Source organism: Schistocerca gregaria, chromosome 3 (assembly GCF_023897955.1).
Source record: "Schistocerca gregaria isolate iqSchGreg1 chromosome 3, iqSchGreg1.2, whole genome shotgun sequence".
NCBI classification, from domain to species: Eukaryota; Metazoa; Arthropoda; class Insecta; order Orthoptera; family Acrididae; genus Schistocerca; species Schistocerca gregaria.
The window spans coordinates 530,448,454-530,463,046 of NC_064922.1; the positions used below are offsets into that span (position 1 = coordinate 530,448,454).

General features: G+C 38.5%; 1 protein-coding gene across 2 annotated transcripts in view; it reads left to right on the forward strand.

The window, feature by feature from the left end:
* The first annotated feature begins 7,857 nt into the window (after positions 1-7,857).
* The window catches only part of LOC126355936 (uncharacterized protein SYNPCC7002_A1628-like), a 61,339-nt gene continuing 54,603 nt past the window's right edge, over positions 7,858-14,593 (forward strand). The window contains exon 1 of one of the 2 annotated variants that reach the window (XM_050006509.1): positions 7,858-8,016. In XM_050006509.1, coding sequence (XP_049862466.1) covers positions 7,918-8,016 — 99 coding nt within the window. In that variant the 5' untranslated portion in view covers positions 7,858-7,917. Of the gene's footprint in view, positions 8,075-14,593 lie in introns of both variants that reach the window. The other variant, XM_050006510.1, reaches the window with a different exon arrangement.

A 14,593-nucleotide genomic window follows, 5' to 3' on the forward strand; every position in this document is an offset into this window, starting at 1 on the left:
CTTCATCAAAATTTTGGGATAAGTTATGCACAGGTGTTGCCCCTAGTAATTCCATCTTATCAATGTCTTATGTGCATTACATTTATAAAATTTTAGTGGGTATGTATATCCAGCTTACGATCTCTCATTTTTATCACTGCTGTGTCGCAGCACCACCTCTTTCGTTGATTCTCTATTAGGCTTCAGTACTGGCACATGACGCTGTGGCGCATTATGCTTACTATCTGTCCCCCATCTTACTCTGTTACTCGCTCCTGTGAATGGGAACGCATTATGCAGATCTTGGTGCCTCTCGCGTCCATCTAGAAAAGGTAATGATTTTACGATTTCATATCTTTAGTTTTTACTGAGTTTAATGAGGGCGATGTTGGCCTGACATATTTGACGATGCCCTTTGGCTACACTGACTACACGATTCTTCTAATACCAAATTCAGGTATTTGCTCTTTCAATAGGTGATCTGATTATACATGCTTACAGGTTATCCAAATCTGCTCAACGTGATCAAGATTCTTAAATATGTGTATTTGTTCTGTTTTCTATGTAGATAACCTGAAGAGGCTAAATAAGGCGAAATGCGTCAATGAAAAATAAAAAAAATTGCAACCAAGACTGTTTTTAACCAATACTGTTAAACACTGGTTTGCTGTATGCCACATATGGATTCGAAGAATTACTGCATTAGAATTGTACAATATACATAAATTTAAGTTAAAAGAAAAAAAAATCCTTTGACTCTTTGCACATCCCACAGATTCTTCTCCAAGGGATCCATGAAAAATTATAACTACACTCCACACTTACATAAAATACGTACATGTAGTACTAGAAATATTGTAATCGAATGTGTTAAAAATAAACAAACAAACAAATAAAGCCAGTTCACCCTGGCTGTCATGTGTCATCGAAACGTTCTACAATGCGGATCGTCAGGTCACAACATGTCAGGTCACATCACGTCATCTGCTAACATCGGAAGTTAACCTATTTTCGCCTCATTCACACATGTTATAGTAATGGATATTGTGCTTTTTCGTCTTTTAATCTTTATTTTATTATTGTGCTTTGTCTTCCTGGCAAATTGCACATGTTCCATAACAATTTGGATATTTGTTCCGAGGAATGTTCTCCCACAAGCAACGTCAGATATCTGAGAGCGAAAAATTATTTAGGTTTTACAATAACAGAACAGAGCTGATGCTCACACTGTATATAAATAAGAAAATACGTTGATGAAGCAGTTTTCATTAAATAACTTATTAAGTGAAAAAGTCAGCTCTAATGAAGAAAAAAAGTATAGTTGTTATGATGTTACTGGCTATGCAAGAAAAAGAAATTCTATATGAGGCAAACAGGATCCCTTTATTCCCTTGTAAATATCGTTTGATATGTTTCTATACATTTTCGCAAATAATTGTCGTTATTTGGAAATATTTCACTTCATAGAGCTTTACCAGACAAAACTGATCGAAAACAAACATTACAGAGTTTCCTGTGATCTTTAATAAATTGTATCATAGTTAGTTCCTCAATTCCAACGGCATATTCCGACATTTTTGTATCATAGATGTTAATGCTTAACCTCATTTTCATTTTTCGGTATTGGGCTAAACGAATCGATGTGATGTGATGGACTGTGTGAATATATTCTGACGTAATAGTGCCATGAAGTGAAAGACATGATATAATGTGAAAGCCAGCATGAATTGGCCTGTGTAGATATGACCTTCACATAAGCTACTAAATAAAATATGTGTCATTTGTTACAGTACAGATAGTATGATCCTGTGTAAACCATTTTTATTTATCACCAGAAATTTATAACGTAATGGTAATACATTAGCTGTGCAGTTATAGATACCATGAACTCAAGCAACAAGAATGATCAGAACTTTCGTATACCAGAATTTTTAATTTTAATTAACATAGGACATACATATTCTTAGTTGTTGTAATTCCATGCAAATTTATGATGCTTTTTTTAAATAGCAAGAATTGCAAAACCTGTTTTTATTCGCTCATTTTCTGCCTGATGAAATCATAAAATGAATTTAATCATCTTTCTCATGTCGCCCGTAGGATCTTCGACTGCTTTAACAATTTTCTACCAATCATACACATCTTTTCCATTGGCATATTGTAAGGTGCTAGGCAAATCCAACACCTTCCATGAAAACCCTGACATGATAAACAAATCCCGTATATGTCACATAGCTTCGAATAAATCGTGAGATTAAATTAACCAAAGTAATACGAGTAATGAGTGAGCAAATGGAATACCACAGACTAACACAAGAATTAGGCATTCATGCATGTCATACCTTCCCACCGTGAGACAGATGCAGTTCCGAGGGGAGAAACGAGAACAGAAGCCGAGAGCAGAACCGTGTTAAGCTGTAAGGCCCTACGATAAGGGACGGACACCCACGTTGTCAGCTAACCCCTAGGACCACCTCCAGCCCATGGTAAAAGCTAGAGCCTTCCAGAAGAACAGTATAGATCTTACAATAACACTAAAAGGACCACCCCAGTTGTAAGTTTTAGCTTGAGAATTTTTCATGTCTGTTACATCAGGACCACCCCCCCGCCCAAGTTAAAAGATATAGCCCTCCAGAAGAACAGTATAGATCTTACGATAACACTAAAAGGACCACACCAGCTGCAGGTTTTAGCGTAAGACTTTTTCACGTCTCTTTTACGTTGCAAACGTTAAAAACATTGCCCCACCATGAAAAGTATAACGTTTCTCATTGGATAGACAGAATTTTTGTAGGTGGAGCTTAAGGTTAGCATTGAGACCCTGATTGGTCAGATGAAAACACAGCCAGATAGTTTTTGCAAACCAACTTCGGTAAATTGTAGTAAGGAGAAGTTAGGAGAGAGTTGCTTCCGACACGGTGAGGGGCGTGGAGCTGTGCTGCCCGCCGCCCCCTGACGAACAACGACAAGGTAATGAACGCACGCGATGCCGCATAACAGCTCATAAAGCTTCACTCATAACTGCAGAAGTCTCATCTGTTACACCCCCTTTTTGCGTAATACTAGTGTCGATCGTCAATTAAAGCTCATGGTGTTCACATTTGCCACTTGAAGTAAAAATCTGAAACTCGATGATTTTTCTGTTATATAGTTATTGAGAAGCCACATCAGCCACTGTAATTTATGGCAAGTTAGATAAGTAATTAAAGATAATTGAGGGTCACTGTAGACAATTTTGATAGTTTTCTCTCTTGTGAAACTTGGCATAGGTCATCCTTTGATCCATTGTAGAACTTGGAAACCCATTCAGGGAATATTCGTTCACATTTTTGTTGAACGCAGTTGGTTTTTACCATCCTGTATTAAAACATTTCCTTTTATCAATAGTGCAATTTATAAACAATGTTTTGTGAGTAGAATAAAATTTCCAATGGTAAACTTAACTGCTTTTTCGACGTTATTTTAGCTGCTAACTAAAAATAGGAAAGCCTTGAACCCCTTCCACTAAATTTAGTTACTATTAAGATTCTTTTACAGTGAGTGCAGTGGAGCTGACGATGAAATCATTAAGTATTTGGTTATATCATCGCTAGTCTCACTGAACTCTTCTGAATTCTACATGTCATGTGTGGTCTGACGTCTCCTTCCCAGCAACAGGTCCCAGTTTCAAGCTAGTCAATTCCCTAAAAAACACGCTCAGAGCGTCATTGCACGAAAGTGGTAGGGAGACAAGATATAGAATAACAGACACCACTCACAATGTTAGAATATTTACTGTGGATCCCGGTACCTATATTCTTCTATCATCAACATTACGTTCGCTTCGGAGCAACCACTACATGGCTCACAGAGCTGATCTCAACAACAAGAAAAGTAGACGAGACTGGTGACGCTAGCTTTCTGTACTGCTAGTGCTGAAGTGAGGAGTAGACGAATTTCCTTTGATGGTTGGAAAAAGGCAAACAACCAGAGGAACACGAGAGAATGCGAAATGAATAGGAGCGAATATCGTTTGCCCAAGCGCACGAAGCGTTTACACCAGCTTCAAGGTAAAGGAGGCTATACTGGCCTCCGAGGGTGATGATACGGGGAAGCATGTGCGCGCTTTCGTTGCTAATGGAAACGCAGTTTTTGTGAAACAGTTTCACCCTACTTTTTCCACAGGCCAATTGACTGGTCTATTGTTGCAGGCTGGCGGGGACAGAGGGTTCATGTGCAAGTTATCTATACCTGTGGAGACACAGTTGAGGCACAGTCTAACATAACAGTCGCGACACTCATTGCTGTAAAAGTTGTTAAAGTTTCATGGATGGAGCGACACTAGCGCTCCAAGCGGCGACTAAGGTGACGCGTCACGAGCATAATGTTTGTTTTGCATACATTTCCTACGTAATTTACGAAATATTTCAGTTATTTTCCTGCCTCCAATGGTTTGTGTAGTATCAGAAGATATATGTTTCTAAAAATGATTCTAAAATAAGCGCAAGTATGGACAAAAACCATGAATCGAGGGACAAGCTACAACACATTTGTGAAGAAACACTTGTGACGTTGGATAGAATTGCAGCTTACCTCATTGATATCAAAAGAATATAACCACACAGACTCACACGTAAGAAACACAGACATGTACCTCTACATGCAAAAGCGATCGACAGCTCATTTATCGTTCTGCGAGGCCTACTGTGTTTGTCATTGTCGCCTTTTGTCACAAGTACGATCGCCTTTATAATATTGTAAGTGGGACAAGCAACTGCCAAATAGTGGGTGAAATACGTTGAAAACATTATAATGAGCTGATTACATTTCATTTCATGCAAAACCAAATATTCGAATAATTTTCAAACAATCTGTCAGTGAACATAGTGCCAACAAAATAATGTCATCACACGAACGAAGCAAGGAAAATTATGTGATTAACAACGGAAGTGAATGAAATACATACCAAACATTACGTTTTGTAAGACACGAATAACTGCACTTAATCTAACCACTTCATCATCAAATCAGGTCAGTGTTGACGATTCACACGAATCTGGCATTGATACGTGAAGAGCTGAACTGGCTGCTTCTGTGTCATAGGACTGCCTTACAACTAAATGGATTGTCGAATCTTTGTGGCAGTTTCCTCTTCAGCTTCAGTTGAGGTGGCTTATGTTGGATGTAAAAAAGTGTAGGTACTGCAGTCCACACGAGTTTGTTACTGTCTGCGTTCATGAACTGGTTTTGTTCGAAATGTAACGAACAAACCTAATATTATTATACAGGTAAACTGGGTCTTGTTTCATAAGGTCTTCTCGTCTGCTATTAACTAGCAATTTTATGCTCCTAAGACGAAACATTAATCATTAATGCACATGTAGTTTGCAAGTGGATCCTGATAATACAGCTTAGTAACAAGATGGTATTTATTTATTTATTTATTTCATGTTCTGTAGATCCAGTTAGTGAGTCAATCACAAGGATATGGAATGTGTCAAATTGTACAGATTTCAATTTAAACTTACAATAAATACCAGGGCAATTCAATGGCAAATTGTACATAGTTTAGGTAAGACATACTATAAATACAGTAATAGATACAATGTCAGCTAGATAACATAATAACCATTTAACAGAAAAAGGAGCATTTAACAGAAAAAGGAGTTTCAAATCAGATATTAGGCCAACAAGAGTAAATACAGGTACAGCCAATTTGTTGTTACAAACAGTGTGCATAATGCTCAAATGCACAATAAAATCAATTGAATTACTTTTAGACACAATAAGTTTAGTGATGGTATACATTTTCTTTCAAATATTCATCCACAGTATAAAAAGATTTCTCTGTCAGGTAATCTTTGTGAACTTGTTTCAATTTTGGCAGTTCTGTATGAACACATTTGATATGTAGTGGTAGAGCATTGGACAGCTTAATGCTGGAGTAGTAAACTCCTTTTTGTACCAGAGTGAGACGTTTCATTTCGAAATGTAGATTGTTTTTGTTTCTGGTGTTATAGCCACGGAATTTACTGTTGTCTCGGTAGATTTTTGCACACAAAGGTCAGCAATGAAAAAATATGCTGTGAGGCAGTTGTTAGGATACCTATTTTCCGAAACAAGTGCCTGCAAGAGTGTCTTTGGTGGACCCCACACATTATTCTGATTTTTTTTAGTGAAAACTTTTTTGCAAGTGGTTGGTTCCCCCAGAATATGATAGCATATGACATCAATGAGTGGAAGTAGCCAAAGTAGGCAACATTAATGGTGTCAACTTCAGCCACTGAAGAAATTACCCGTAATGCAAATGTTGCCGAGCTAAGTTTTTTACATAGATGAAGAATGTGAACTGACCAATTACACTTGCTGTCTACGTAAGCACGCAGGAATTTTGTATCTTCGACTTTCTGTATTGGTTGATCTCTACACTTTATGTTAATTTCATCAAGATTACTTTGTAATGTATGGAACCTCTTATAATGAGTTTTATTTGCATTGAGTGAGAGACCATTTGAGGAGAACCAATATAAGATATCATTAAAAACAGTATTTGTAGTTTGTTCAAGATTGTAATCTATCAAATCTCCAATTAGAATTGTGGTATCATCAGCAAACAGGGTTAATTTGCAGCTTGTCTCAGAACAAAGAGGAAGATCATTAATAAAGATGAGGAAAAGCAGTGGGCCCAAAACGGAGCCTTGAGGCACACCACACGTTATCGTGCCCCATTCAGACGAGGCAGGTTCTCCAGAAGAGCCATGTAGCATTACAGTCTGTTTTCGATCCTGTAGATATGATTGTAGCCACAAGCCAACAATACCACCTAAACCATAATATTCTGCGTTTTTCAAAAGAAATTGGTGGTTTACACAGTCAAAAGCTTTCGTAAGTTCACAAAAAATACCCACTGGAGACATTTTTTTGTTAATGGCTTCCAAAACTTGGTTGCTGAAAGAGAATATTACCTGTTCAGTACAAAGACCGGCATGGAAACCAAACTGGTTTTTGCTTAAGATACGGTGGAAGTTGAGATGGTCTACAATCGTCCTGTGCATGAGTTTTTCGAGAATTTTCGAGAAGGTAGTTAACAGGGATATTGGGCGATAGTTTGTAATAACAATGCTTTTATCAACTTTTTGAAAGAGAGGAATCACTACAGCCAATTTTAGTCTGTCAGGGACAATCCCTTCTTGTAGGGATGTATTGTGTATGTTTCATAAGACGGGACTAACAAATTTATAAGTGTTTCAGTATTTTACTAGAAATATTGTCCACACCAGCAGAATTTTTATTTTTTAATGATCTAATTACTGTTATGACTTCGCTTACAGTTATTGGAGGTAAAGATAACTGTGGGATTCTGTTGCTAATAGCTTTCTGTAGGAGGGACAATGATTCTTCCACAGAACCATTACAGCCTGTCTTCTCTGCTGCATGGTACTGTCCCCTGTTTTAATCTCTACCTGAGACATGTTCCCTGTTGTCCTGCCAGTTTCCCTCTTTATTACATTCCATATAGTTTTAATTTTATTTTCTGAGCTTTCAATTTCTGATTTTATGCACATACTTTTAGATTTATTTATAACCTTCTTGAGAATGCTACAGTAAAGTTTGTAGTGTTGTCGTTTCTTTGGATCATTACAAATCCTGAGAGAACTCTCAGGATCCTTAGGAAACCTAAAAAAGAGAGCTGTGGTATCTTCTTCCTGTTTTTGCTGCAAGTTATTGCGCTACAAACGTTCCCGCTTGTAAAACCCATTGTAGAAATCAAAATAAAAAACCACTATTCGCTTTCACGATCGCGCCGAACTCACAGTTTAAGTTACTGGCCGCTTGGGGCGCTGCTGCTGTGGTAGGCATCAAAATCGAGGCGAAGTGTCGCGACTGTTAGGTTAGACTCATAGACTGTGGTGTAGGTCTGGGAGCACTGGTTAGGGATGCGATGAAAGTACTTTGAAAATGTTTGCTATCTGTAGTGTAAACAGCTCGACCCGACTACGATTAAAATGTTGTATTTGTGGACCATCCTGCATCTTTTCGTACAGGAAAAAGCATTTAGTACGTGTTCTGAATTTTGCTGCGCGCATTATTCGAAATTTAACTTTGATGAGATCAGGTAATTCACAGCGCAATGTAAAGAAACAATGCTGTAGTCTGCCAATGTTCCTTCGTTTATTTTTTTAGTTTCGCGTAGATTATGCAACTACAGCTATTGCTTAGCAGTTTGGTGACACTATCGTGAACACTACCATGACGTATTGTGTAATTATCACTCTATCTGGACAATTGTTTTCATATCTAAAATTAGTGCAAAAGAAAGCTTTCTAAGAAGTCAACGACCACTATTTCTGTAGACTTGGTAAAAAAAGTTAAGCAGATGCTGAGATATGTGTGGGCAAACCAATTATCCTCAAAAATAAGTATTGCTTAAAGCTCAGCATTGATTACTGCTGATAATTTGCAGTATATCAAGCGAAGAAAATATTAATCCAGTTGTCAGAAATAAACTATTAATTAATATTATTTGTGATTTGCCGCAAGGCAGTTTAAAAACGGAAACACAATCAACTAAACATTTTTCCAGTAACCAATCTCGACCTCCAATCTACAGTTCGGTGTCTACATCAAAGTCTTTTTATATCCATCCAGAATAATTAACGGAATTGCCCATTATCAGGAATATAAGCCCCAGTTTAATTTGAACTAAACTGTATCGCAACAGATAGGACTGTCAGAAGTCGATAATATTGTCTGGAATTGAGTATGCTTATGGCAAATTACATTAAGGCATTTTCAGTGTCAAATCAAAGTTACACATGTTTATTTGTCCCTAATCCATTTTACAATTATGTGGGATAAATATATGAACTACAGATTCATCTGAACAATACCATACATACAGTTGTATAAACCTAATAAAAGTACATCAAGACGACTATTCCATCTGCTTGGCTGTACGCAAACACCATCTCAACTTGTTCCAACATAAATAGTGGACCATTCTACTGCTTACAGTATGCTGTCAATCACACAGCCTGCAACACACAAGAAACACAGGGCACAAGGTCAGAGGAACTGTAATTTGTCAGTGGCTTCTACTGTGGCAATGGCAATGATGGCATTTCTGGACACACATTCATAGGAGCTTCCATTTCCAGTCAGGAATCCATCCCTGCAGTTTGTTGGCTTTATTAATGTTCGCCCTGTATACAGTCCATCAGTTTGTTGACACTGAAACTTTCTGGAAGATTAAAACTGTGTGCCAGATCGGGACTCGAATCTGAGACCTATCTGTTTGTCGAGCAACTGCTCTACCAACTGAGCTACCCAAGCATGACTCATGACTACCCTCACAGCTTTATTTCTGCCAGTACCGTATCTCTTACCTACCAAATCTGAAGGTAGATCAGCCTAGTCGGTAGAGCACTTATCTGCAAAAGGCAAAGGTCCAGGGTTCGAGTCCTGATCTGACACACAGTTTTAATATACAAGTAAGTTTCAGATCAATACACACCCTTCTGGAGATCAGAAATTCTCCCATTGATGTCACCCTTATTTCTTACATTTTATGACATATTGGTGACTGTATCCAGAAGATATTGTGATGTGCATGTAAGGAAAGAAGAGTGTTGGAAAGAATAAATCTTTATCTATGTTGCTAGATGAGTATACTGTGAGCTAAGTGTAAATATATGAGTTCATGGGACATTTTTAAGAATGTGTCTGTCTGCTGTAATAAACACCTTATCTATTTTGAATATATTTGGACTTATTTTTGAAAAAGTTTTTTCTATTTTTTTCTCTATAATATCTTTCAGCCACCACTCCCACATATAATACTATTCTGAAGATGTGAATTCACTAGCAAAAGTCTGAGATTGTGTGTGTCAGCGATTCTATAAGCATTTATTTGCATTAATTTTATTTGTTTCCATTTGTAGATGGATTATTGACAGGGAAGTTTTTATTAGGATTTTCAATTTTCAGGGTAATACTTTTCTCCAGTTCACCCATTTTTTGCTGCAAGCTGTAAAACGGACATGTCAGTCAAATGCACACAGAGAAGGAAAGTTTGAGAAATGAATGTAAAGTGTAATACTTGCATTTTATCATTATTAAATAACAATTTGTGAAATAGTTTTGTACACTTGGGGTAAGGGTAATTCCATCTCAAGTGATCATAGACTTGAGCTTCAATTTTCCTAAAATTTGCTGTGGTTGTAGACCTATCCTAGAAATGAATCTGCAAATTTTAAAATCATGAGCTTAAGTATAAAGAAACACTGGCCCTCTGTTTGGATGGCTTTTTGACAAATGGGCTTAAAAGAAACAAAGCTCAGTGTTTGAAGTTCTGTTATTACAAGACAAAAAGCAAGTAGGAAACTCTTACTTTCAGGCCTTGGATAACCTTTGGCTATGAACCAGAAAAATACTGTGTGACAGGATGTAAAGCATTTTGTGAGCCCAGCATAATGCATTAAAGTGAATCAAAAAACCTGCAGAGAAAAATGGACTGATTGTTTTACCCTCTTTGCACTCAGATATCTCAGGAAGGAAAAAATGCTAATGAATTATGGAAATAACAGAAGCGTCTGATTCCACCCATCTGCTTTGACCCATAACGTCACAAATATGGCGGAAACGACCATACACCACGACTCCAATGTGGCGCCTATGACGTCGTTATATATACATGATAACAAATACGAAAATACATTGAAAAACCAACACACACTCGTTCCACAAAAAACCTAATGACACTAACGAGACAATGGTGGGAAATTGGGGGTTTGTGGGTGGGGACAAAGTAAATATAAACAAATATACACACACACCACCATACCAAACCACACAAAACGATGAAAAAAACCGACTACATGAAACTGCCCAAATTCCACTAAACACAATATCCTCTGGAATCGGACACTTCCCTTGACCTATATAGCTCAACATCAGCTCCCAATCCCACAAACTGGAATCGAACACTTCCCTTCACCTCAACAGCAACTCCTGATACTGGAACAGTCACAACCACATCCACACATTGTGGTGGAACACTTCACTTGACCCTAACACATAACAAATACACTAAGAACAAGAAAAATAAAAACTTACCATACCAAAGTTCCGGCACCGCAACCTAGGTCTGCCACCACAATCACACAAAGGCACACACCCAGCCCCAAACACACACATACCGCCATACATACACACAACCACAAACCAACGAAAAAATACACAACTAAAAGAAAGACCCAACCTCCCCCCCCCCCCTCACCCCAAAATAAAATACCAATAAACAAAAACCAAATGCAAAATAAAAAAATCTCAATCACACACTACAACTCAACAAAAACTGCAACAAAATAGATGCTCCGCAACTAAATGACAAACTAACTGACTCTCTTCCCCCTCATGTACAGTACCAACAACTAAACCTCCCTCCCCCCCCCCCCCCCGAGCCACAGCCTGCTACCCACCCAAACCACCCTAACTAACCACCTTCGGCTTGTACATCTAACTAATACACCTTAAAAAAAATGAAAAAACAATAGCCCTCAGGGCGCTCTTCTGCCAACAGTACTCATCTAAATGAGACTGAAGGTTAGAAGAGCGCCTCTTCCCCCTCCTGATTTAAAGGGCCCCCACATAGTATTCATACAAGCCCCCGTCTCATAATTTTTAATTTCTAAACTGTGGTTAACAACTAAATGATTGTACCCCCCTCTCACCCAACCCCCTATAAGAAGAAAAAGCATATGAAACTACAGTGGAACCCGGTTGTATAAACTCCTTAAACCATCCCTCCACAACCCTAAAACACATTCTGAACCCCCGCCCCCGCCAGTACTACAGCCCCTGACACCCAGAGACCAACCCCAGACATATCCCTCCCATACTTTCTTTTCCCAAACTGCGACACGTCCACATCCCTAATCCCAGGACCACCCAACTTACCCCTGTACTTAATAAACTCGGAACATACTTCAAGGCAAAACAAAAACCAGTCAAGCACACTCCTCTCACTCACGCCAGTGTCATGCACGCAAAAACTTTGAGAGGGTCTATAACAAAAGTAGTAAGTCAACAACACAATCTCGCGCGCATGCCCAACCTACACTTCTCGAACCAGGAACTGCAACGTATGGAGCGTCATAGGTTATTCCTACGGCACCGCCACATATAACCGTCTCTGGTCCGAGATGCCAGAACTTTTGCCAATGTCATTTCATTCCGATGGACAGCGCACGTAACCACCTCCGCAATCAACTAAACAGCTGTAGAAATTTGATCAGCTCCAACAGAGTCGCGCCCATCATAGCATGGAGTCACACACAATTTATGTTATCGGTCATATCCATATGAAACAAGAGCAACAACAAATTAATTTACTCAAATTAACACACGACCTACAGCAAACAGCACTACAATAACTTTCACTCAAAAACACTAAATCGTTAACTCATTGAAACCAATTCCACTCCAAACGCAGCTAAAACAAGAACCTCTAAACACGCCACCAGAGGGCACCATGAACCGCAACACGACAACACCTACAAACATGCCACACTCACAAATCAAACTCAGCGCCGTCATAACGTCTCACACCACAACAGCCTTATGTCACGAGTCAAAGCCGACTGGTGGCATCAGACGCTTCAGTCGACATTTACTGACAGTTTCTGAAACATGATTTTATTAGCATATCTTCCTTCTTAGCCAATTATTTTCGACTGTACTCAATTACAAACATGGCATCGAATTGAAAATTACAATAAAGGAGCCGAGTTCAGGTGTAAATATTGCTCAAAGGTCATTTCACAAATTGTTCTTTCTGACACCATTGCAAAGAGCTTAATTTTCTGTACTAGCAACACCCTGTTGGATCCAAGAGTTGATTCAGCAAAGGGACCAAATATGAGGTTGACAAAAGTCGTGTAAAATGTTGCAATTGCAACACAGTACAGGTTGCTGAACCCATAACTTCAAGGTATGCTAGAATTGCAACTGGTAGATTCTAGTTCTAGTAAAGATGCTGCAATAGACATGATGATGTGCTGTTCAGGGATCCGACATTTATCTTCTCATTTCACGCCAATTGAATGAATGAGCTGGACCAAAATGGTGCAGGAATTTGACCAATTTATGTTCTTCAATATCAAATTCACACGTTACCAATCCACCAGCAATTGTCGTAGATGCAGGCAATGTATTGGCCAAGAATAAGGCTTAAAACTGATGTGAAAGCCACATTGGTGTCAGTTGATTGATAAATCGAGGCCACATAAGAAGTTGTATCGCTTGAAACCCAGCTAATTTAATTGTTCTTCAAATCTGTTTGGGGGGGGGAATGGTGATTTCATGAGTTCCAGCTAAAGTACGACCATGTGCAAATCATTCTACGTGTAGCTTTTTTTCATCTTCTGTTTTTTGGAATCAGTTTGCCAATCACCACTGTTGCTTGCTGTGGCACTGTGCATTTAGCAAGCTGTACCATCTTGTGATGGTAGCATGTTGCACACGATTTTTGTTGAAGTTCAGTCTTACTTTTCGTCCCTTTTCGGAATTGACTCTAAGATACAACAAGATGTTCCCAGTGAAGAAAAGTGTGCTCTTTTCAGTGGTGCTGGAAAGAAGAACTTCTGAAGTGACCCCTTTGCCATATTTGCACCTGAACTTCGCTCACTTTCTGAAGTTTTGTACTTTGGACCATGTATGACCCACAGTCAGTGTTAAGGTGTAACGATGTACTGATAGAGTCCTGCCCCCAGCAGGTACTGTTAATATATATGCCAAGTTCTAGTTCTTTTGCCTTTTTGCTTTCAGATATATCTGACTCCCAAGGAAGGCTGAAAAAATTTTAATGTTTTTCTCTGCAGTTTTTTTGGGTACTTTGATGCATTATCACTATAATGCTCAGAAAGAAGGCCATAATGCTCAGAAAGTGTTTTTCACATTGTCACACTGTGCTTTTTGATTGAGGACCGAAAGTTGTATAGGATCTGAAAACAAGAGGTTCCTACTTGCCGTTCCCTTGTATTAAAAATGGCTCAAACATTGGGGTTTGCTCACTTTCACCGCACTCTTGTTGGAGAGCTTCTTAAACATAGGGCCAGAGTTTCCAATTTATTTGGTATTATGAGATAAAATTTTGCACCAGTTCATTTCTATGGTATTCTGTACCCATGATAAATTTGAACAAACTAGGAAGTGGAAGAGTGGGAAACTTGAAAAATGTGATCACTTAGGATGAAATGACCTGTAAACTGAATGAGGTAGCACTGTTTTAAACAGAGTGGCCATATATTTGGGAGAAGGGCGGCTCCAGTCTTAATCCAACCATCCTGATTTAGGTTTTCTGTGGTTCCTCTAAATTATTTCAGGCAAGTGATGGGATCATTCCTAATATAAGGCCATGGCTGATGACTACCTGTCCCATCCTTGTCATTCTAGACCTCTAAGTCTGTATATGTGAATTACTTTATTTTTGTTGTTTTTAAATTGGAATATCATGACACATTTGGTATTCTTGTAATAGAGATCCACAGAGAATAGAACTATTACTACATCTACCACCTGCTGAAAAACAGAGCAGACATTTTTAATTTTATTGTTATCTTTGTGTTTTATTCCT